The following is a 24,507-nucleotide window of genomic DNA, read 5'->3' on the forward strand; positions in this document are numbered from 1 at the left end:
CTAGCGGCGCAGGGGGTGGGCGGCGGCGGCGGCATGAGGCGCGGGGCCGGCGTCCGCGGGAGGGAGGCGCTGCCCGCGGCCCGGCCGCTCCCGCTGCAGCTGCTCGCCGGGTTCGCCGTGCCCTGCCCGCGGGGCCCCGGCTGTTCTCATCCCGGCCGCCGCCCGGGCTGCCGCTGGTGACCACTCGCCGTGCCGCCGGAGGCTTTACCCGCGCCCTCCCCCAGGACGCGCCCGCGGAGCTCCGGCCTCTTCGCCCCGCTCGCGGAGGCCGCGCTGCGCGCCGGGCGGCGGCGAGGCCGGAAGATGGCCTGGGTGCTCAAGATGGACGAGGTGATCGAGTCCGGGCTGGTGCACGACTTCGACGCCAGCCTCTCGGGCATCGGGCAGGAGCTGGGCGCCGGCGCCTACAGCATGAGGTACCAGTGCCCGGGCGCGGGCGGGCGGAAGCCTCTGTCTCCTTGGGAAAGGCCTGCACGACCCTGGGCCTCTGACCGCGCCATGGAGCCCCGCAGGCCTCTGCCCACGGCGGGGGCGGGCGACGGAGAGCGGCCCCGCAGGCTTTGGCCCGGGGACCGCCCCTGAGGGCTGCATTTTTGCTGTAAAATACGCCCCGCTGTTAGGATGGCTTGAGTTGGGGGAAGGGACTTCCTTGCCTTGCAAGTGATTTACAAGCCACTTAGAGCTGGAATACAGTGTACGAAATGCTAAGACTCGTGTTGGGAAAACACTCTCCAGGGTTTTGGCATCAGTTCCTACTCTGTTCTACCTTGTAGTCTTTATTGGTTGCAAATTTTAATCACTTGATATTCCAATAGTAATTATATCATAAGTGAAAGTAGCCACAGGGGGAGAAAAGCACATTAACTTGGGTTTTTTAATTGTCTCAAAGTGAAGTTTTCCACTGGGGGGACTACCCTCTGAGGCTGTTTACTTTTGAAGAAGGCTTTAAGATGCACTGATTGCACCACGAACAAGAGTTTGTTTAGTCTCAGCTGTCTGTACAAGCAGCCATTCATTTTGTTTAATTTTGATAGGTTGAAACAGATCTGAGCTTAGTCTCTCGCCTTTATCCTGAAGAACACTGGGTTTTTGCTATCAGTTTGGCAGCTCTGTATTTTTTTTTTTAGCAGTTTTATGGAAATATAGTTTACTTAGTATACGTTCACCCGATTAAAGTGTAAAATTCAGTGGTTTGGCAGTTTTTCCTTAATGCGAATTAAATGAGATTTTGCGAAGAGACTCTTTAAAGTAATGACTGATGTCTTTGACGTGCTGTCCAGTTTCCCAGTAGCTTTCATACCTCTCACTGCAGCTCTGGGGGAGGACAGGGAGCATTAAAGTCCTGAAGAAGAACGACTTCTGGGTCAGAGCAGGCCTTGGATGGTAGGGGCTACTCCCTGAAATAATTTGGCTTTTAAATCTTAAACGGAAACTCTGAGCTGAAAAGTAGAGATGTTTCTTAGGGTGTGGAAGCACATGGATGAAAGCCTCAGGTCGCCAGTCTCTGACCCTGATTGGGTCTGTGCTGGTCTGCCTGAACTTGGCACTTCCTCTCTCTGCAGCTGTGCAACTTGAGGGCTCTGGATGAGGTGGCTTATTTTCTAGAACAACTGTCTTAGTGTTGAGGAAATTGAGCTACTGAAAGTCATAAGGTCACCCCAGTTGGCAGTACAAGAGGCACTGATTCACAGTGAAAACATGTGTGGGCCTCGAGGGCCATGCTGCTCCTTGAGACCCTGGACTTGCAGTGAAGGCAGAAGAGGGCAGGTGAGGCAGATTCAGTGTTTCTTCTCAATTATGGTTAAATGAAGGTTTGCTGCTGAGAGCTTTGCTTACTGAGGGTTATTCTGAGCTTTCACTTTTTTTTCTCGAGTTCTGTTTGTTTCAGTGATTCAGCCAACTAGTGAACTTTTGTTTATGGTCTAGAAGGAAAATCTTGATATTAAACCTTTTCATTACCTTGTCCTTAAAGGTATTTTCTGACATCTTTGTAATTCTGTGTCTTTTTACAACACTTTCCATGGGGACTTTTTCCATTGATTGTTTTTGGTTATTGGTTATATGGTATGTGTCATTTAATCTGAATTTTCTAGTATCTTTGAAGGCACATACCATTTTTAAGGAGCTTATTTAGTTTTTTGTACTTAATTGGGTCCTCAAGAGGAGCCAGGAGAGTACTTGCCTCTTGCAAATTCAAGGCCCATTATTTGAAATACAAATTTAGGAAAACTCCAAGATTGCCTTGATCTGGAGCAGGTCTGAAGAAGGCTTTAGGCTGTTGCAGTCCTCCTTTGATGGCCCTTACGCTTCCCAGCCCGGCCCTGGAGCTGGGGAGTGCCCTCCCAGCCTCTTGTCTCTGCAAGGGCAATGGCCTCCTTTCCTCAGGCATCGGGGAAGCGGGACATTCCTGAGCTCCAGGGAAGTAAGGCTCATGATTCTTGTCTATTTCATTTGTCCTCTCAAATTCAAGAAATAAACTTGAGGCGCTAAATTTGAAATTATCGGAAAAGTGACTTCTTGATAAAAATTTGCTCTGGAGGCAGCTTTCCATTTTTCTTTCAAAGTGAAGTATGCTTGAGGGACTTCCCTGGAGGTCCAGTGGTTAAGACTCCACGCTTCCACTGCGGAGTGGTAGGGGAACTAAGATCCCACCTGCCACGCAGTGCGGCCAAAAAAAACCCAAATTGAAGTATGCTTACTGTATTTGCTTTTTGTATGGCTTAAACCAAGAGGTATTTCTAAAGACTTCTTTAGGAAATGATTTCTTCAGCTTTGAAGGAAGATAGCATGAAAGAAACATGTGGTTTCTCTCAGTAGTCTGACAATTTAGAAATATATATTTGCATTAAATAATGTAGGCTGATAGTATTGGGATATGATGAGGCTAATTTCTGGTAAAATCTTTGCTTCCCTTTTTTTTCTACACCCTGGTTCTCATTGTCTGTTTGTGTTCTTCTGTGTGTATTCTGGTACCCTATTTGTATGTGAGGCATAGGCTGCTGCAGATTCTATTTGAAATAAGGCGGGTCGTAAATGTTTTTTAAAATCTTAGTTACAGTATCAAGAGTCTAGAGATGGTTGAAGAGACCCTAGAAAGCTAATACACCAATCCTTTTCTTGTAAGTGTGTAAACCAAAGTTTGTAGTTGTTAAAGCGATTGTCAGTGGCACCACCATTCCAAGTGAGGACTGAGTTTCCCCTCACTGAATGAAGGCCGAAACCCATTGTAACTTGAAATCTGGGTCATTCATGTTTTGTGAAGTAAGGAGCAGATAACCAAAGGACTTGAAAAAGTAAAACTCATTAAAACTCTCCTAGGAGGGTCTTTTGGTCCACCTGGTAATTTTATTTCCATCTTAAGTGTTCACATGAAATGTATAATCTATAATAAGTTAACTTTCAGGATTTAACAAGTAATTTGAAAAATAAAAGTAATGTGAATTCTTTATGCATAAAAACTTTTTTAGTATTAAATTATTACTTTACAAAGGGTATTGGTCTGAGCCCTCTTAAACTTCACTATGGTATACATCTGTTTTGAAACAAAAGGTATACTTTACATATTCTTAAGTGAGAGGTACATTCATAGTTTACAAATAATTTGCTAAATCAAAACTGTTTTGGGGTGAAGACAGATTTTCTATATTGACTGAAAGATTAAAATGTCAGTTTATAGACCCTTTGAGGTAATGGGAAAATTTCAACTTTGATCAGTGTTAAGTTAGTAAAAGATTACAAAGGATATGGTTTATTATGTAGCTATTAATAGCTTATAATTTTCTTTGGGTCTCATGCTAAAGCAGAATGTCCTTGAGTAGGTGACATTTCTTGGAAGTATAGAAAATTTTCAGGATAAGTGAAATTTGAACAATTTATTAGGGTGGTACCTGAGACTGCTTTCAGAATTGGCAATAATTTCTATAAAATTTCTCATTTCAAATTTTAAAAACTTTTTCTGGGTTTAATCTTGAAAGAATTTAATAAATTGTTGATAAAAAAAGATACTCACTTCAGAGTATAGTATCCATATTGGTTATTACCTTACAGCAGGGACTGGCAAATCTTTTCTATAAAAGGCCAGATAGCAAATATTTAAGGCTTTGTAGGCCAGAGGGTCTCTGTCACTCTGTTTTGTTTGTTTACAACCCTTTAGAAAAATGTAAAAACCATTCTTAGGTCCTGGTTGTACAAAAACAGGCCAGCTGCGTTTGGCCTTTGGGCTGTAGCTTGCTGACCCCTGCTCTAAAGGATAGAGTCTAATAATATACTTTGATTGCCTTGGAAAAACATTTGCTGAGTATTGAAACCTTATATTCAAAAAGTAATTTTTATGTAGACTAAGAACTCACTCAGCTAATTTATGTACATCCTGTTGTTTGCCCATAGATTTTATTTTGTTCAATTTTTAAAATCAGGTGTTCCCTCCCCGCACTAAGAGTAAGATTCAGTACAGTTTATGCCCTTCAATCAGGGCTGTTTGAAACTTGTTAGTTTATTGATACGGTCTCATAAATGTGATATGTTTCATCAGAGTGACACTTGTTAGTTTGCTAGGACAACTTGTACATTTACTTTTGGTGGAAATACCATCTGATGGTTCATCTTTTTTTGCTGTAAGTTCTGTGACTGAATTTAAAAGAAGTTCTGTAATATTTATTTTGCTTGCTTTGGGACATATCTGATACATGGATGTGAAACTCTTCTGTGTTGAACCTTGGTAGTAGAGTCTTTTTGTTTTATAAACTTTCTGAGTTTATGAGTTAGGAGTTTATGTTTACAAGTTAAAAAGATTGTGTAGATAGTTGACATATACCCTTTACCCAGCTTCTCCTACTTCCATAACCAGAATACAGTCTTCAAAACTACCTTGGTACAGAACTGTTACCTAAAGTGCAAAATTCATTTGAATTTCACAGGTTTTTTTTCTCTATTGCCCTTTTTCTAGTCCAGGTTCCAATCTAGGATCCCATATTGCATTTAGTCTTTACCTTCTTCAACAACAATTCCTTAGTCTTTCCATCTCTTTTATGACTCCCACACTTCTGCTATGTACTGGTCAGAACCGTTGTTTTTAAACACAGAAAATTTTTGGAAGCAATGATAGAATACCTATGAACACTATTTAGCTTTTAAAGGATCTCTGTCATTTTAGCAGAATGATTATTTTTAAAGGCTCATTTTTATTTTATTTTATTTTTTAATTTTTTGGCTACGCTGTGCAGCATGTGGGATCCTAGTTCCCCGACCAAGGATTGAACCCGCGCCCCCTGCATTGGAAGTGCAGAGTCTTAACCACTGGACCGCCAGGGAAGTCCCAGCAGAATGATTTTGAGTAGAGTAGGACCACTGTTGATGTCATTCATTTATAGATTACATTGTCTCAGTCTACCTGAATAGAATGGTATGCTGTGTCTTTTGTAGTCTCTTCATAATCAAGAACTTTTAAATTTTATTAATTTATTTGAAATAATTACAAACCATTATATATTACCACAAATATATATATATATATATTTTTTTAATTAATTAATTATTTATGGCTGTATTGGGTCTTCGTTTCTGTGCGAGGGCTTTCTCTAGTTGTGGCAAGTGGGGGCCACTCTTCATCGCGGTGCGCGGGCCTCTCATTATCGCGGCCTCTCCTGTTGCGGAGCACAGGCTCCAGATGCGCAGGCTCAGTAATTGTGGCTCACGGGCCTAGTTGCTCCGTGGCATGTGGGATCCTCCCAGACCAGGGCTCGAACCCATGTCCCCTGCACCGGCAAGCAGACTCTCAACCACTGCGCCACCAGGGAAGCCCAATATATTTTACTAAAAAATTTTTTTGGAAACAAAACACTTTGTGAGAAGAGTGGTATTGTCTTACACTTGCAAATTTCTTTCTTTTTTTTTTTTAACATCTTTATTGGAGTATAATTGCTTTACAATGGTGTGTTAGTTTCTGCTGTATAACAAAGTGAATCAGCTATACATACACATATATCCCCATATCTCTTCCCTCTTGCATCTCCCTCTCTCCCATCCTCCCTATCCCACTCCTCTAGGTGGTCACAAAGTACTGAGCTGATCACCCTGTGCTCTGGGGCTGCTTCCCACTAGCTATCTATTTTACATTTGGTAGTGTATATATGTCCATGCCACTCTCTCACTTTGTCCCAGCTTACCCTTCCCCCTCCCCGTGTCCTCAAGTCCATTCTCTAGTAGGTCTGCGTCTTTATTCCCGTCCTGCCCCTAGGTTCTTCATAACCATTTTTTTTTTAGATTCCATATATATGTGTTAGCATACAGTATTTGTTTTTCTCTTTCTGACTTACTTCACTCTGTATGACAGACTCTGGGTCCATCCACCTCACTACAAATAACTCAATTTCGTTTCTTTTTATGGCTGAGTAATATTCCATTGTGTATATATGCCACATCTTCTTTATCCATTCATCTGTCGATGGACACTTAGGTTGCTTCCATGTCCTGGCTATTGTAAATAGACCTGCAATGAACATTGTGATACATGTCTCTTTTTGAATTATGGTTTACTCAGGGTATATGCCCAGTAGTGGGATTGCTGGGTCGTATGGTAGTTCTGTTTTTAGTTTTTTAAGGAACCTCCATACTGTTCTCCATAGTGGCTGTATCAATTTACATTCCCACCAGCAGTGCAAGAGGGTTCCTTTCCTCCACGCCCTCTCCAGCATGTATTGTTTGTAGATTTTTTGATGATGGCTATTCTGACTGGCGTGAGGTGATTCCTCATTGTAGTTTTGATTTGCACTTCTCTAATGATAAATGATGTTGAGCATTCTTTCGTGTGTTTGTTGGCAATCTGTATTATCTTCTTTGGAGAAATGTCTATTTATGTCTTCTGCCCATTTTTGGATTGGGTTGTTTGTTTTTTTTTTAATATTGAGCTGCATAAGCTGCTTGTAAATTTTGGAGATACATCCTTTGTCAGTTGCTTCATTTGCAAATATTTTCTCCCATTCTGAGGGTTGTCGTTTCGTATTGTTTATGGTTTCCTTTGCTATGCAAAAGCTTTTAAGTTTCATTAGGTCCGATTTGTTTATTTTTGTTTTTATTTCCATTTCTCTAGGAGGTGGGTCGAAAAGGATCTTGCTGTGATTTATGTCATAGAGTGTTCTGCCTATGTTTTCCTTTAAGCAAATTTCTTTAATATTTGGTGTAGAAAAGCAGATGGATTCTCTTATCTGCTGTCGGAATATATTGTTTTGGTTGACATACGTGAAGAAAATCCAGCCTCACGTAGATATGTGTTTGGAAAAGGGGAGATTATTTTAATAGCCCTTTCAGATCATTTTGGAAAGTCGTCTGATAATATACCAGCACTTGAAAAGTGGTAGTTTCTTAAAGTTGCAGTGTGGAATCTGAAACTGTATCAATGTACTTTTTGTACTATTACATTAGAATCAATTTGTCTGTTTTGAACTTTGATTGGGTCTCTTACCCTGAGTAATTTTGAAATATGCATGCATTGGTCATTTGGAAAATAATGATTTCTTGAGTTATGCAGATCTTCTAAATGTTGGCATTTTTCTCTATGCAGTATCAAAAAATCATATTCCTTAGTATCACCACTGTCCCATCAGAGAAAGTACATGGTGGAGGCTGCAGATTTTATCATTGGTAACAAATGCTATCACAGTTGTTTTCCTTGAAATGATAGGCTCGCTTTATTCATTTTTGAGGAAATTTCTGTCAGATACTCAGGTATGAATAACCATAGTTTGTCAATATTTATTTCAAGTAAAAATGATATTCTGTGAGAGAAGCTGCTAGATCAGCTCACAGATCATAGTTTCATAAAAAACTTTTCCTTGAGACAACCGTTGCACTTAGATGTGCAGCAGAAATACATTATACCTACCCAAGGACCAATATTTAATAAAATTAATACTTTTTATACAATGACTGCTAGTGTAGCTTGGTGCCACTGCCTTGATTCATGCCAAGGCACCTGCAGTTTTAACCACCATCGGTTTTGTGCAAATGTCAACTGACTGAGAAAGGCAAATAATGGTTCAGTGTTATTCTGAGAATAGGTTTGACCTCCTGAACCCCTGAAAATCTCAGGTTCCCCAGGATTCCATGGACCACACTTTGAGAATCTCTGGTCTAATGTGTGCCTAGAGTTTGGATACTTAAAATATTTTCTACTAAATTAAAAACAAACTAGAGTTCAGAGAGTCCCGGTGTCACTCAACAAAGGGCAGAGCTGGGATTTGAAGCTCCAGAGTTGGGATCTGACCTCCACTTCTTCCCATTGCACCCTTTGGCTGCCCACCAATGAATAACTGAGAAGTCTTCTCAAGGTAGAAGAAGGTAATCTTTCTGGATAGGAGGAAAATCAGTTGGGAATGCTATATATATATTTTTTCTTGTTGTAGCTTTTTTTTTCTCTGTTTCTTCTCTCCAGGATCTTGCTGAACTTATTAGTTCTAATAATTTGTAGGATCTCAGATTTCCTAGTTGATATCTTTAAATAATGATAGATTTATTTCTTCCTGTGTAATCTTTTTTTTTTTTAATATTTAGTTTTTGGCTGCGTCGGGTCTTAGTTGTGGCGCATGGGCTCTTCTTTGCAGTGCGTGGGCTTCTCTCTAGCTGTGGTATGTGGGCTCTGTAGTTGCGGCATGTGGGCTTAGTAATTGCGGTGCACGGGCTTAGTTGTGCTGTGGCATGTGGGATCTTAGTTCCCCGACCAGGGATCGAACCAGCATCCCCTGCATTGCAAGATGGATTCTTAACCACTGGACCACCAGGGAAGTCCCACTTCCTGTGTAATCTTTACATTTCATTTTCTTGCCTTAGTGTGTGGTCTAGCCTTCACTGCAGTGTTGTTTAGAAGCACTAAGAACTTGAATCTTCAGTCTTCTTACTGATTAGAGAATGCTTCCAAAGTTTCATAAATAGGTTGTCTCTGTTTATAACTGAGATTGGTCCTCAATTTTCTTCTCTTTTCTTTTCTTTTTGGGTTCTCCTGTCCTTTTAAAAAAGCATTTAGGCTGTATCAGCTTCAAGTGAGCAGGAGAGCTTTCTCTTTATGAGCTAAACATTTTTGTGTGAGGTGGGACTTAACTGTTTCTTCAAGGTTTTGTAAAGCTCACCTGGAATACAGCATTTGGTGATTTTAATTTTTTTTTTTTTTTTTTGCATGAGTAGATGTTTGACTGCCTGTGTAATTTATTTAATGGGCATAGGAAATACACAATTTATCTGTCTTACCCAGCTGTGGGAATTTTTTTTCCAGATTTTTTTTTTTAACTGATCTCCATGATGTTTGTGATTACTTCCTTTCTTTCACTCCATGTATTGCTTGTGCCTTTTCCTTCTTCTGTGACCTATTTCAGAGGTTTGTCTATATCTAGTATTTTGTAAGAAATCAAATTTTGGTTTTGTTTTTCTTCTCTATTGCATTTTCTCTTTTATTTTTGTGGTCTTCCTTCTTGTCTTGATTACGCTTGTTATTTTCCACCTTCTTTAGTTAGGTGCTTTGTCCTTGGTTTTTGGTGTGTGTTTTCTAATAGATGCATTTACGGCTACATATTTATCTGTAAGTCTCTCTCTCCCAAGGTTTTTTTTTTTTTTGGCTGCGTCGGGTCTTCATTGCTGCGCACGGGCTTTCTCTAGTTGTGACGAGTGGGGGCTACTCTTCGTTGCAGTGCACAGGCTTCTCATTTCGGTGGCTTCTCTTGTGTAGCATGGGCTCTAGGCGCACAGGCTTCTGTAGTTGTGGCACACAGGCTCTAGAGCGCAGGCTCAGTAGTTGTGGCACATGGGCTTAGTTGCTCCACAGCATGTGGGATCCTCCTGGACCAGGGATCGAACCCGTGTCCCCTGCATTGGCAGGCGGATTCTTAACCACTGCGCCACCAGAGAAGTCCCTCTCTCCCAAGTTTTGAAGGCAGTACCTTTGTTTTCATTCAGTTCTTTTGTTTTATCTTGTAGTTTTTTGTATATTCTGGATACTAGCCTTTGATTATGCATATATGTCACAGATACTTTCTTCTACTCCTTGGCTTGCCTAGGAAAGCAAGGGAAATTCCCTTTATATTGGCTTTTGAACAGAAGTTCTTGATTTGGGTATGGTCAGATTGACCAGCCTTTTCATTTATAGTTAGTCTTTCCCTACTCTGAGGGTATAAAAATATTCTTATAGTCTTCTCTGAAGATTTACTACTTTACATATTCCATCTAAGTTTATAATCTCTCTAGAGTTTTGTTTTTTTTCTTCTTCTGTTTTGGTTTAGTATGAGAGGAGGCCGGTTAATTGCAGTTATCCTTGTATGAATATGCAGTTTACCTAATATAAATGAAAAGACTGTTTACTTCTCAACTCTTTATATTGCCATTCTGTTATAAATCCAGTGCCCATCAAGTTCTAAATGTTGTGTTCTGTTTCCAGATTATGGATTCTGTCCTTGTGTTCCTGGGGAATACCCAACTAGATCATGTTTTGTCATGGTTTGTCATTATCTCTTGGATTTGACTTGTTAATACTCAATTTAGGAGTTTTGCATCTATCTTTATAGCTGAAATGAACTTTTCATTTTCTTTTCTAGTTTTGCTTGTACCTAGTTTTGATTTCAAAATTACTAAAGTCTTCATAAAATGAATTAAGAAGTATTTCCTCTGTTTCTGTCCTGTTGAAGGGTTTGTGTAAGAGCTGCCATTGAAAGTTTGCTAGAACTCGCCTGTGAAAGTTTACTCTGGGGGAATATTAACCACAATATCAGTCTCTGTAGGATGATTTTTTAAAGCTTTTTATGTCTTTTTTTTTTTTTTGGCTGCTTTGGGTCTGCGTTGCTGCATGCTGGCTTTCTCTAGTTGCGGTGAGCAGGAGCTACTCTTCATTGCGGTGTGTGGGCTTCTCATTGCGGTGGCTTCTCTTGTTGCAGAGCACAGGCTCTAGGCACGTGGGCTTCAGTAGTTGCGGCATGCGGGCTCAGTAGTTGTGGCACACGGGCTCTAGAGCACAGGGTCAGTAGTTGGGGCACGCGGGCTTAGTTGCTTCGCGGCATGTAGGATCTTCCAGGGCCAGGGATAGAACCCGTGTCCCCTGCGTTGGCAGGTGGATTCTTAACCACTGAGCCACCAGGGAAGTCCTGCTTTTTATGTCTTGAAGAAAACTTTGGTGTTACTTTTCTAGGGAGTTATTAATCTTATCCATATTTTCAAATATGTTGGCATAAAGTTGTTAATATTCTCATCTTATTAGTTTTTATATCATTAGTTATATCTTTTTTACTCATAATTATTAGTGCCTTCTCTTTTTGATCAGTCTTAGACATGTATCTCATTTTTTAGGGCACACTGGACCAGTCCTTTTGTGCACTTGATTCTTGTTTGTCAGGAGTAGGAGAAGTTCCAGATTTTTTTAAAATTTATTTATTTTATTTTATTTATTTTTGGCTGCACTGGGTCTTTTTTCCTGTGCGTGGGTTTTCTCTAGTTGCGGCAAGCGGGGGGCTACTCTTCGTTGCAGTGTGTGGGCCTCTCATTGCAGTGGCTTCTCTTGTTGTGGAGCACGGGCTCTAGTCGCACGGACTTCAGTAGTTTTGGCTCACGGGCTCAGTAGCTGTGGCTCGCGGGCTCTAGAGTACAGGCTCAGTAGTTGTGGCACACGGGCTTAGTTGCTCTGTGGCATGTGGAATCTTCCCGGACCAGAGCTTGAACCCCTGTCCCCTGCATTGGCAGGTGGATTCCCAACCACTGCACTACCAAAGAAGCCCCACTACTACTGTCTTAATTCTTGGTGATTTCAAAAGGTATTTAAATGGGACTTCCAGTAGCCTGACACTTCTGTTCCTTGATTATCTTTCTTACAATGACATGATCTCAGCTACTCAATCCTATGGTCATAGGTTAGACCTTGGCATTACCAGTCATGCAGCCGACCTGTAATCTCAAATTCAGAGTTCACCTGCTGCCCCCTGCCCTTCACTCGCTCCGTCATTACCCTCCTCCTGCCATCACTGAACCCATTAAGATCTACAGTCACTGCTGCTGCTCTCAGTTCACTGCTCCTTACCCTCTTGAACTCCTGTTTTCTTCCCTAGCCAGTTTAAGTTTCCCTGGTCAATCATTGTAATTACTTTCTGCATATACCCTTGTCTCCCTTGCCCCCTCTTGCTTTATTCCCCTCTCCTATTTTTTATTTTAATAAAACTGTAACCCTGATTAAATCTGATTCTTCACCTCTTTACTTAGGTAGCTGAATGTGGCTCTAGGGAAGCACTGATTGGGCCTCACTGGAAGCGCATGACCTCATCTCTCAAGTGCATCCTTTTGCTGCTCAGTGGTCTCACCTCAGTGCCCTTGTCCAGTCCCTCTCCAGTCCATTCCCTCTCCAGTCCAGTTCCTTACCAGCTCTCCTTAAGGATGGGGTGGCTCCATCTCAGACCCACAACTCTTCCTCCTAGGGCCTACTCTCAGTTGATTTCCATACTTGGTACTTTACTGAGAAAATTGAACTTCCACATGACTGTACTGGCTTATAAGTTTTTCTTGGTGAATTTAGGTGTGGTTTTTAAAATTATTTATGTTGCTTTGGTTATTTGGGGTTCTTGAATCGTGAATTAGTGTATTTCATCAATTCTGGAATTTGCTTACCCTTTATCTCAAATATTGCCTCTACCTCATTCTTTTCTCTTTTGAGACTTAAGTGTAAAATCTTTTCACTTTGTCTTTTCTTTCTTAACACCTCTTCTGCATTTTCTATCATTTTGCTCTCCATGCTGCCTTCTGGATAACTTCTTTTACCTATATCCCAGATTCCTTATATATCTTCATTTCTCTGTGAGCTGTTATTAAATGTGAGTTCTTAATTTTAGCAATTTTATCTTCTGGTTCTCCAAATTCTATTTGTTCCTTTACAGGTTTGCTGTCCCTTGAAATTTCCTGTTCCTTGCAGATCTTTTCAGGCTTATCTTTTATTTTTTTCAACAGAGTAAGCTTAATTTTATCATACAGGTTCAGTAATTCTGGCATCTTGAAGTCTTTGGTGGGTATTGGTCTATGTCCAATCAGGAAAAGAGAGAACACTGAGATGTTTCAAGCAAAGAAGGATTTAGTGAAGTATTTGATTGCAAAGGTGCTAGAAGGGTTCAGGGAGGAGAGCTGGCTGCCGGAGGCATGGCTGCTGATGCCCTGAGCTCTCCTTCAGCTATGGTTGCCTGCTTCTGCTCTTTCCCACTCCCTTTTAATTTCCCACCAGTGCTTCTTCCCTTTGGAGCAACCTAGGAAGATTCCAGCTGGCAAGAAGTCTTGTATATGTAGTTTTCAGGCCTCTAACCCTCTGCAACAAAGGCAGAAAATAACTGAATACCAACAGACAGAGTCTTCTCTTGGTTCTTGCTCCTAAAGTCGTGTTTGTCTTTGTGTGCCTGGTTATTTTTGGATACTGGCATTTCAGAATTACTTGGAATAATTCAAAGCCTTGAGTCTTTTCATCTGCTTGTCAGATTCCTGGGTGGCCTACCTGTCTGGGATATGAGATGACAAAATCAGTTGAATACCAGAAATTTCTTATGGCTCAGCCTGGTAGAAATTATGACCTTAGATTATCTGGAGACCTAGTTTTTCATTTTATTAATAATTATCAGTGCTACAGTTCATTCATCAATTTAACAGATATTTGAGCTCCTTCTTTGTGCTAGATGCTGGATTTAGTCAGTGAAGAGAAACCAATTTGGGGGGTGGTTATATACTTATGGAGGATACAAATATAAGTCTCGTATACTGTTGGAAAGTGAAACGCTTTGTGGATAAATAGAGCAGGAATGGGGAAACTGGGAGTACAGATGGGAAGATTACAGTTGTCACTGGAAAGGTGACATTTGAATGAAATGAGCCAGTAGGACATCAGCAGAAGAGGGGCCAATGCAGAGGCCCTGGAAAAGGCAGGGAAGGAGGCTGGCTGAGGCAGAGGGACTGAGGGTGGGTAGGTGAAAAGGAAAGAAGAGCAGATTGAGTAGGGCCTTGTCGGACCTTGTAGGGACCCTGGGTTCGAAAGTGAGCTGATGGGGAGAGTTCAAAGGAATGAAATGCTCTGAATATTGTGTGAAGAGGCTTTCTCTGGCTGCTGTGTTGGTTGGAATGCATTTTCTTTCTAATTAAGTAAAAAATTAATTGGGATTTCATTAACAAATGATCTCTACGTGTTTATATGTTAAGTTTATTCAAGAGTCTTTTAGCACCTACCATGAGCATAGTAGCCTATAACCAAGTGAATAAAATGGTGGTTGCCTTCTAGGATCTGAAGCAAATAAAATTTTATTTACTATGTGTAACAGTTTACTTACAAATAGCCATTCTTATGCAGTCTGATGTCTTATTTTGATGACCTGTATGTAATGATCAACCCAAGCAGTTAGCGTTAAGATCTTAAAATTATTCTCCATGTCACTTTTTAGTATAATTAACTAAATGCATCTGAGTTATAGCTCTCATCTCATTTATTATTTCTTTCTCACCAAGAGAACTTTTTTTTTTTTTTTGGCTGCAGCATGTCGCTGGTGGGCTTTTAGTTCCCCGACCAGGGATTGAACCCAGGCCCTCAGCAGTGAGAGCATGGAGTCCTAACCACTGGACCGCCAGGGAATTCTCTCACCAAGAGAACTTGAAACACTTACATATATATGACATAGAATATGTATGTATTTTCATCTACCATGGAGCCACTTTGACTGCTATGGTTGTTTTTAATAAAGAGAGCTGCTCTGAGTCTTAAAGTACCATTTGTAAGTTTCCTGAGAAGTTTTTATATCTGCTCTAAGGTTTTTATCCCTGTCCTAGAGGAAGGCTGGGGACCATTCCTGACTATGTGTTCCTCAGTTATACTTTTGACTTAGGAGTGTTTTGACAGTTCTTAGGTATAAATAAAGGAGAAGGAGAATTAGTGGGTAATTCAGTCCCTGACTAATCAGTCTGGTGCTTTAATAGAAATGTATGTGGGAGGAGGGAATACAGGGTTTCCCTTTCATTTCATTTATTTCCACATTTTGCTTTTAAATTGAATTTAATTAAAATGGGCTAACCAGATATCTGAGTCAGTTAACAGGTTGTAAGAAGAAGTAAGCAGTTCAGACAAGCCTTTGCTGTTCTTGTTGTTATAGTAGTTATTCATTCATTTGGATATTTTGCTATTTTACCTTTTATTGAGGAATGGACATAGAAAAACCATCGAGATATAAATGTACAGCTCAGTGAATTAATCTCAAAAAAAGAAATACCCACCCTTCATATGTTAATGGTGGGAATGTAAAATGGCGCAGTCACTTTGTAAAACAGTTTGGCAGTTTCTCAAAAAGGTAAAGAGTTACCATATGACCCAACAATTCTACTTCTAGGTATATATCCAAGGGAATTAAACGTGTCTACACAAAAATACATGCAAGTGTTCATAGCAGCATTGTTCATAATCAAAAAAATGGAAACAAGCCAAAGGTCCATCATCCAATGATGGATAAACAGAATGTGGTATATTCATACAATGGAATATCATTCGGCCTTAAAAAGGAATGAAGTACTGATACATGCTACAACATGAATGGACTAAAAGAAGCGAGTCACAAAAGGCCACATGATTCTTTTTGCATTAAATATCCAGAATAGGCAAATCCATAGAGACAAAGCAAATCAGTGGTTGCCAGGGTGGGAGGATAGGGAGTGACTGCTAAGGGTATGAGATTTCTTTCTGAGGTGCTGAAAATATTCTGGAATTAGATAGTGGTGAAGACTGTACAACTCTGTGACTATATTAAAAAACCACTGACTTATACACTTTAAAAGGGTGAATTTTGTGGTATGTAAATTATACCTCAGCTGCTTTTTTTTTTAAAAAGGCAAACCAAACACATCCATGTGTGTTTAACTACCAAAGTTAACAGAATATAGACAGTACCCCAGAAGACCCCCCCACCCCCCTCCCGATCAATGACCCAAGTTATTCTTGGGGGGAAAAATAGCAGCTGTTTCTACTGCTACTGTTTGCTTCTCAGAAGAAGCCATTGTTTTAGACTAAGTATGAAGCTTTATGCTCTCAGCGTTTAGCTAGGACCAGCAGGGAACTTTTTGTAAAATACCATTTAATCAAATGCTTCTTTGTGATTTCATGGTGCCAGTGTGACCTACCTTTCAAAGCAGGTGGCTATGTACTCTTGCTTTTATTTATGTTTTAATAGAAATGAGTTTAAAGTTTTTAACTAATTTTTTTCACGTAACTTTTTTTTTGTACCACATGTATTATTAGCCTGATCTCTTTATCAGTAGTTTGGACTTAACTATTAAATATTTCTTATTTTAATTTAAATATTTCTTATTTTAATGCTCTGCCTAATCCTAGGCACCACTCCCCCCCCCCCCACCCCAACTCACACTAGAGGTATGGTTTATTAAAACTATCTTTTGGGGGAGCCAGATTAGCATTAATAGTTCTTTAATTCTATGCATCATATATGATCTTAAATTTTAAAAGAAACTACCCCTAAATATTTTTATATGTTTTTAAATGTTTTAAACCCAGAATAAGGTCAGTGTTGATTTTTTTTGCTTTTCAGCGATGTCTTGGCATTGCCAATTTTCAAGCAGGAAGATTCCAGCCTTCCATTGGATGACGAAACCAAACACCCGCCCTTCCAGTATGTGATGTGTGCAGCAACGTCACCAGCCGTGAAGCTGCACGACGAAACGCTCACGTACTTGAACCAAGGTTGGTACGGCTGCATCACACTTTAAGAGTTCACAAAAATCTGAAATAGTGTTTTGGCATTGCAGCCTAGATTAATGGTAATAATTGAAAATTAGATTCTTTTTCTCAATTTTTACAACTTTAGTTGTAAAATTGTAGGAATTTTAGTGTGAGCCAACAAAGCAATCGTTTGTGGAAACTTATTTGCACAAAGAGGGTCTCTGGAACAAGATTCATTACAGGATTTCTTTAGACAAAATCCAAAGGAGGAGCAGGTAAGAAAGGATGTCAGTTATTTTTAGGAACATGGTTTCAGTGTGGAACTTGAGAATGAATCAGAAGTCCAGCTAGCAAGGGACTTGGTCTCAGGAATGAAGCAGGTTTGTGCTGATAATAGACTGCAGCAAGGTGGAGTCTGTGGCTAAAGTAAACTGCGTCAAATCTTGTCTACACTTAATGAGAACACTATGTTACGGTGATATGAAAGCGAGAGTGGGCAGAATGGAAAATAGAGATGTGAGGGTAGGATATACAGTTGGAAAGAGTAAAGGATTTTTTTTGAGGTGCTCTCAGCAGTTTGGGCACTGGCCAATGTGACTTACCAATATAAACAAAAGTACTTAGTTATGCAGGAATTTGTTGGAGACCTATACTGAAATCATGTTGGACTCTTAGTTTTAAAAAGAATTGAACGTTTTTATTGTTATAAAAATAGTACATACTTCGTAGAAAAATTGGGGAATATGTCAGGGATAAAGCTGAAAATGGACTTCAGTTACATCCCCCTCAGGAGAACCAGTTAACATCCTAGGTGGTTTCCTTGTCTGTATATCTATTTTATTTCAACAAAATGGGAATTAACATCTATTCACTTAAGAGTATATTCTGATTATTTTTCTGTCATTAAATAGACTCTTTAATTCCTCAAACTTTTGGAAGGAACTATAGATTTTAGACTACTTACTAGTGATTATTCCGAAATGTGGAAGAATAGCTTCTAACTTTTCGTTTAACATATTAATTTAGAATTTATGAGGTTTTACTTCAGGTAATTCTAATCTGTAGACTATGGCAACACTCTAATTTTGGTGTTAATATTATTTTAGGATTTGTTTAGGTAGGCATTCAATTTGAGACTTAAGGTTCTTTCAAATATGAAACTTAAGAGTCTCTATGGTAATCTGTTTTAGCTATAAAAATATCAGAAGAAACAGTGTAGAGGCAAGGCTACAATATTCAGTGTAGCTTTATTTCTAATGACAAAAAAAGGAAATAACCAGAATTTCTCTTATTTAGGGAATAGTTGAATAAGTTATATGTATACCATGGGATGAATGAGCACGTGCACATACACCCCTCTATTTAAAGAACGTTGGATATGTCTGTCTGTTGGCCTGGGGGAATATCCATAACTTATCACTGTTATTGTTAAACTGGATAAAGACATCTCACATTGATAAAAATTGCAGTCCACCATCTATAGTGATAATGTATTAGACCTACATTTACAGAGTGCTGACTGTGTATGAAGCAGTGTACTAAATACCATACGTATGTTGTCTCATTTCCCACAGTAACCTGAGGAGAAGTGTTATTGATCCATTACAGAGTTTAAAAACGGAAGCTTAGAGCAGTTGATAGACTTGCTCAATGTCAGTTTGGTCAAGCTTAAATTTTTAAAAAATAGTTATTGAATATCTACAGTAGTGTGCACAAGTCTTTTTTTTTTTTTTTTTTTCCTACATCGCCCAGCATGCGGAATCTTAGTTCCCCAACCAGGAATCTAACCTGGGGCTCCTGCAGTGGAAGCATGGACCCCTAACCTCTGGACCACCAGGGAATTCCCCACAAGTCTTAAGTGTACAGCTCAATGAATTTTTACACAGATCATTCCCTTGAAAATACTGCCTATGTCCAGTATTTCCAGTACCCTGGCAGGCTCCCTTGTATCCCCCTCCCAGCTGACACCCCACATTCATGGTGATCAGTATAATAAGTGCAAGTGATTTTCTGGCATGTGACTATGCTCCCTGCAGTATTAATGGTGAGTATGTTCTTGGTTGTAGAATTGTGTTAATTTACCTCTTAATTTCTCCCAGCCTTTTAAGGAAAAAAAAGTGGAAAAGTGAACTGCATATGCAGGCTGCATTTTTGAAAACATATATTTGAATAATCATTAAAAATGCATTTGAGTAACCATAAAGAAATTCTACTTTTATACACTTTTTAAAAAGAAATTATAATACTTTAAACTTACATGAATATCAGACAGTTCTTTCACAGGTTTCTCTCCTAGCATTTATCTCCTAGCATTATATTTTGACAAAAGGTTCTGAACCCAAGATTTTTTGTGAATCCCCTAAATCATTTTCAAATTTTTAATGAATGTATATTTTTCTAAAGAGAGGATCCATACATAGCTTTTCCTAGATTCAGGCTAAGTTTGAACCTGATTGAGATGTTGCTTGAGTGTCTTTCACCCCACCTCTTTTAAACTGATAAGTTAACAAAGGTCCGGACTTATTAGCAAAGTGTCTTTTTTTTTTTTAATTGAAGATAGTTGATTTACAATATTGTGCCAGTCTCTGCTGTACAGCAAAGTGACTCAGTTATACACATATATACATTCTTTTTATCATACTCTTTTCCATTATGATTTATCCCAAGAGATTGGATATAGTTCTCTGTGCTATACAGTAGGACCTTCTTGTTTATCCATTCTAAATGTCATCGTTTGCATCTACCAACCCCAGACTCCAAGTCCATCCCTCTCCCTCCCCCTCTCCCCCCTTGGCAACCACAAATCTGATCTCTGTGAGTCTGTTTCTGTTTTGTAGATAAGTTCATTTGTGCCATATTTTAGATTCCACATATAAGTGATATCATATTTGTCTTTCTCTTTCTGACGTACTTCACTTAGTATGATAATCTCTAGTTGCATCCGTGTAGCTGCCAATGGCATTATTTTGTTCTTTTTTATGACTGAGTAGTATTCCATTTTATATATTTACCACGTCTTCTTTATCCATTCATCTGTTGGTGGACATTTAGGTTGTTTCCATGTCTTGGCTATTATGAATAGTGCTGCTATGAACATAGGGGTGCCTTATCTTTTTGAATTATCGTTTTGTCTGGATATATGCCCAGGAGTGGGATTGCTGGATCATATGGTAGCTCTGTTTTTAGTTTGAGGAACCTCCATACTGTTTTCCATAGTGGCTGCACCAGCTTACATTCCCACCAAAAGTGTAGGAGGGTTTCCTTTTCTTCACACCCTCTCCAACATTTGCTTTTTAATGATGGCCATTCTGACCTGTGTGAGGTGACACCTGATGGTAGTTTTGATTTGCATTTCTCTAATAATTAGTGACATTGAGCATCTTTTCATGTGCCTACTGGTCATCTGTATGTCTTCTTTGGAGAAATGTCTATTAAGGTCTTATGCCCATTTTTCGATTGGGTTGTTTGTTTTTTTGCTGTAGAGTTGTATGAGCTGTTTGTGTATTTTGGAGATTCAGCCCTTGTGGCATCACATCATTTGCAGATATTTTCTCCTGTTCCATAGAGTGTGGTTTTGTTTTTTGTTTTTGTTTTTTTTTAATAGTTTCCTTTGCTATGCAGAGTCTTGTAAGCTTGATTAGATCCCATTTTTTTATTTTTGTTTTTATTTCTATTGCTTTGGGAGACTGACCTAAGAAAACATTGGTACAATTTATGTCAGAGAATGTTTTGCGTATGCTGTCTTCTAGGAGTTTTATGGTGTCATATGTTTAAGTCTTTAAACCATTTTGAGTTTATTTTTGTGCATGGTGTGAGGGTGTTTTCTAACTTCATTGATTTACATGCAGCTGTCCAACTTGCCCAGCACCACTTGCTGAAGAGACTGTCTTTTTCCTATTTTATATTCTTGCCTCCTTTGTCGAAGATTAATTGGCCATAGGTGTATGGATTTATTTCTGGGCTGTCTATTCTATTCCATTGATCCGTATGTCTATATTTGTGCCAATTCCATATTGTTTTGATTACTGTAGCTTTGTAGTATTGTCTGAAGTCTGGGAGAGTTATGCCTCCTGCTTTTTTTTTTTTCCTCAGGATTGCTTTGGCAATTCTGGGTCTTTTATGGTTCCATACAAATTTTTGGATTATTTGTTCTAGCTCTGTGAAAAATGTCATGGGTAATTTGATAGGGATTGCATTCAATCTATAGATTGCTTTGGGTAGTATGGTCATTTTAACAATATTAATTCTTCCAATCCAAGAACATGGGATATAATTTCCTTTATTACTGTTTTATAGTTTCTCATTGTATAAGTCTTTCACCTCCTTGGTCAAATTTATTCCTAGGTTGTTTTTTTTTTTGGGTGCAATTTTAAAAGGTACTGTTTCTTTACATTCCTTTCTGGTATTTCATTGTTAGTGTAAAGAAACGTAACTGATTTCTGAATGTTACTCTTGTATCCAGCTACTTTGCTGTATTCATTTATTAGATCTGGTAGTTTTTGTGTGGAGTCCTGAGGGTTCTCTGCATAGTATCATGTCATCTGCATATAGTGACAATTTTACCTCTTCCCTTCCAATTTGGATACCTTTTATTTCGTTTTCTTGTCTGAATCCTATGGCTAGGACTTCCAATACTATGCTGAATAGAAGTGGTGAGAGTGGGTATCCTTGTGCCGTCTTTTGATTGGAGCATTCAGTCCATTGACATATGTATTTATTGCCATTTTAAACCTGGTTTTCCAGTTGATTCTTTTGTTTCTTCTTTGTTCCTTTCTTTTTGTTTTTGTTTTTCTTTTTGTGGTTTGATGATTTCCTTTTATTTTATGCTTGTGTTTTCTTCTTTTTGGTTTCTGTGAATCTTTTGTATGGTTTTGATTTGTGGTTACCCTGTTTTTCAAGTGTGTTAACCCCTTCCTATATCTGCTTGCTTTAGGCTGTTAGTCATATAGGCTCAAACGCATTCCATTAAAAAAAAAAAAAGGAATCTGTATTTTCTTACTCTCCTGCCCCACATTTTATGATTTTGATGTAGTACTTTTTTACATCTTTATGTTTATCCTCCTGCTGTTCTGTGAGTTTATCATCACTTTCACAAATAGGTTTTTCTTTTTGATACTGGCTAATTTAAGTGATTTAGTTTCCAGTTGTGATTTCCTCTTTCTTATATCTTCTGGTTTCTTTTCTATTTAGAGAAGGCCTTTCAATATTTCTTTTAGGATAGGTTTAGCATTGCTGTATTCTTTTAGCTTTTGCTTATCTGAGACATTCTGATATCTTTCTATTCTAAATGATAATATTGCTGGGTAGAGTATTCGAGGTTGCAGATTTTTCCCTTTCAAGACTTTGAATATATTTTACCACTCCCTCTGGCCTACAGTGTTTCTGTAGAGAAATCAGCTGATAGCTTTATGGGGGTTCTCTTGTAATTAAGTTTTTCTCTTGCTGCCTTTAGAATCCTCTTTTTATCTTTAACTTTGCCATTTTTATTATAATATGTCTTGATGTAGGTCTGTTGGAGTTCATCTTGTTTGGGACCCTCCATGCTTCCTATATCTGTATATCTGTTTCCTTCTTTAGGTTTGGGAAGTTTTCAGCCATCATTTCTTCAAATACATTTTCAATCCCCTTTTCTTTTTCTTCTCTTTCTGGAATCCCTATTATGCATAGGTTGGCACACTTTATATTATCCCATAGGTCTCTTATATTGCTTTCCTTTTTTTTCATTTGGCTGACTGCTGTTTTGCTTGGGTAATTTCCATTATTCTATCTTCCAGATTGCTTATTCTTTCTCCTGCATTATTCATTCTGCTATTCATTGCCTTTAGCTCAGCTTTTGTCTTAGCAAATGAATTTTCTAATTTTTCTTGGTTCCTCCTTATAGTTTGTAGTTGCTTTTTACAGTAATGTGCATTTCTGTTAGTATCCTTTCTTGATTCCTTCAGTATTTTCATCATCTCCTTTTTGAACTTGGTGTCTATTAGACTGAAGAGGTCCGTTTCATTGTTCTTTCAGGGGAATTCTCTTGGTCTTTTAACTGGGAGTGGTTCCTCTGCTTCTTCATTTTACTTGTGTTTCTCTTAACTCTGAGTTCAGGAGAAACGATTATCTACTCTAGTCTTGGAGGACTGTTTATATGTGGGAGCATCCCTGTGTAGCTTGTGTAGGCTTAATTTTTTTTTTGGCACGAGGGCTGTTTTTGGTTTGGTTGCTTGCCATCTCTTTCCCCTACGTGTGCTGGCCGTTATCCCCTTGATAGGGGGTGTGCAGATATGCAACCTGCACACACTCCCCGGAAGGCGGGGCTAGCGGTTGGCTCCCAGTTGCGGGACCCTCAGCAGCAGTGGCAGGTCGCGCACGCTCCTGGGTAGGCATGGACAGCGTTTGGTGCTCAGTTGCAGGACGCTCTGCGGCGGCAGTGATCCGTGTCAGCCTCTGGATTCTGAGATGGCAGTGGCATCTTGCATCTGCCCCCGGAGCTCGTGTAGGTGGTGCCCTGCTGCCTGAGAGTGGGCACGGAGAAAGAAGCTTCTGTGGCGGCCCACCCCTCTCCTTGCATGCCCCCCACAGTGGTGCCTTGCCTCTCTGGCAGGCCTAGGCTTCTTCCTGGACTCCCTTGGTTGTAGCTCACCACACCCTAGCCCCCTCAGGCCGTCTCCACACAGTCAACCCCAGTCCTCTCCTCTGGGTCTGACCTCCAAAGCCTGAGCCTCAGCACCCAGCCCCTACCCGACCCAGCGGACGAGCGTCTCAGGCTGGGGAGTGCTGCTCTGCGGCACCAGCCATCTATGCAGGTCTCTCTCCACTTTGCCCTGCACAGACCGGTTGCTGTGCTCCCCTCCAAGGCTCCGAACCTCCCCCTCTGTCCCAGCTGACCTCCCAGGCAGTGAGGGGACTTCCCAGGTTGCAGGAACCTTTCTTCTTTCACAGCTCCCTCCCAGGGGCATAGGTCCTGTCCCGATTCATTTCTCTCTCTTTCTGTTTCTTTTCTTTTTTTTTTTTTTTTTGGCCCTACCCAGTTATGTGGAGATTTTCTTGCCCTTTTGGAAGTCTGAGTTCTGCCAGCCTCCAGTAGATGTTCTGTGAGAAGCAGTCCGCATGGAGATGTATTTTTTTTTTTAACATCTTTATTAGAGTATAATTGCTTTACAATGGTGTGTCAGTTTCTGCTTTGTAACAAAGTGAATCAGTTATACATATACATATGTCCCCATATCTCTTCCCTCTTGCATCTCCCTCCCTCCCACCCTCCCTATCCCACCCCTCTAGGTGGTCACAAAGCACCGAGCTGATCTCCCTGTGCTATGCGGCTGCTTCCCACTAGCTAGCTATTTTACGTTTGGTACTGTATATATGTCCATGCCACTCTCTCACTTTGTCCCAGCTTACCCTTCCCCCTCCCCATATCCTTAAGTCCATTCTCTAGTAGGTCTGCATCTTTATTCCCGTCTTGCCCCTAGGTTCTTCTGACCATTTTCTTTTTTTTTTTTTAGATTCCATATATATGTGTTAGCATACGGTATTTGTCTTTCTCTTTCTGACTTACTTCATTCTGTAGGACAGTCTCTAGGTTGTAGATGTATCTTTGATGTATTTGTGGGAGAAGGTGAGCTCCACATCCTACTCCTCTGCCATCTTGATCCGATCCCCCAGCAGAGTATCTTAAGTTGATCAGACTCACTTTTCAAAAGGAAACATTCTAAGTAGTGCATGTACAGTTTTGATTTTTTTTACAGAAGCCTTTCCTGAAATATATAGTGTAAAGAGAATCAGGCATAGATATGGAAAATAAAAGTGGTTGATTTTTA

The 24,507-nt window shown here is 39.8% G+C and overlaps 1 protein-coding gene across 2 annotated transcripts in view; it reads left to right on the forward strand.

Moving 5' to 3' along the window:
- Nucleotides 1-24,507, forward strand: part of UBP1 (upstream binding protein 1) — a 67,771-nt gene that overhangs the window by 212 nt on the left and 43,052 nt on the right. Inside the window, exons 2-3 of one of the 2 annotated variants that reach the window (XM_068558545.1) lie at nt 225-416; nt 16,572-16,723. In XM_068558545.1, the coding sequence (XP_068414646.1) occupies nt 304-416; nt 16,572-16,723 (265 nt within the window). In that variant the 5' untranslated portion in view covers nt 225-303. Of the gene's footprint in view, nt 1-45; nt 417-16,571; nt 16,724-24,507 lie in introns of those variants that run through there. The other variant, XM_068558548.1, reaches the window with a different exon arrangement.

The sequence above is a fragment of the Eschrichtius robustus genome, chromosome 12 (genome assembly GCF_028021215.1).
Source record: "Eschrichtius robustus isolate mEscRob2 chromosome 12, mEscRob2.pri, whole genome shotgun sequence".
NCBI classification, from domain to species: domain Eukaryota; kingdom Metazoa; phylum Chordata; class Mammalia; order Artiodactyla; family Eschrichtiidae; genus Eschrichtius; species Eschrichtius robustus.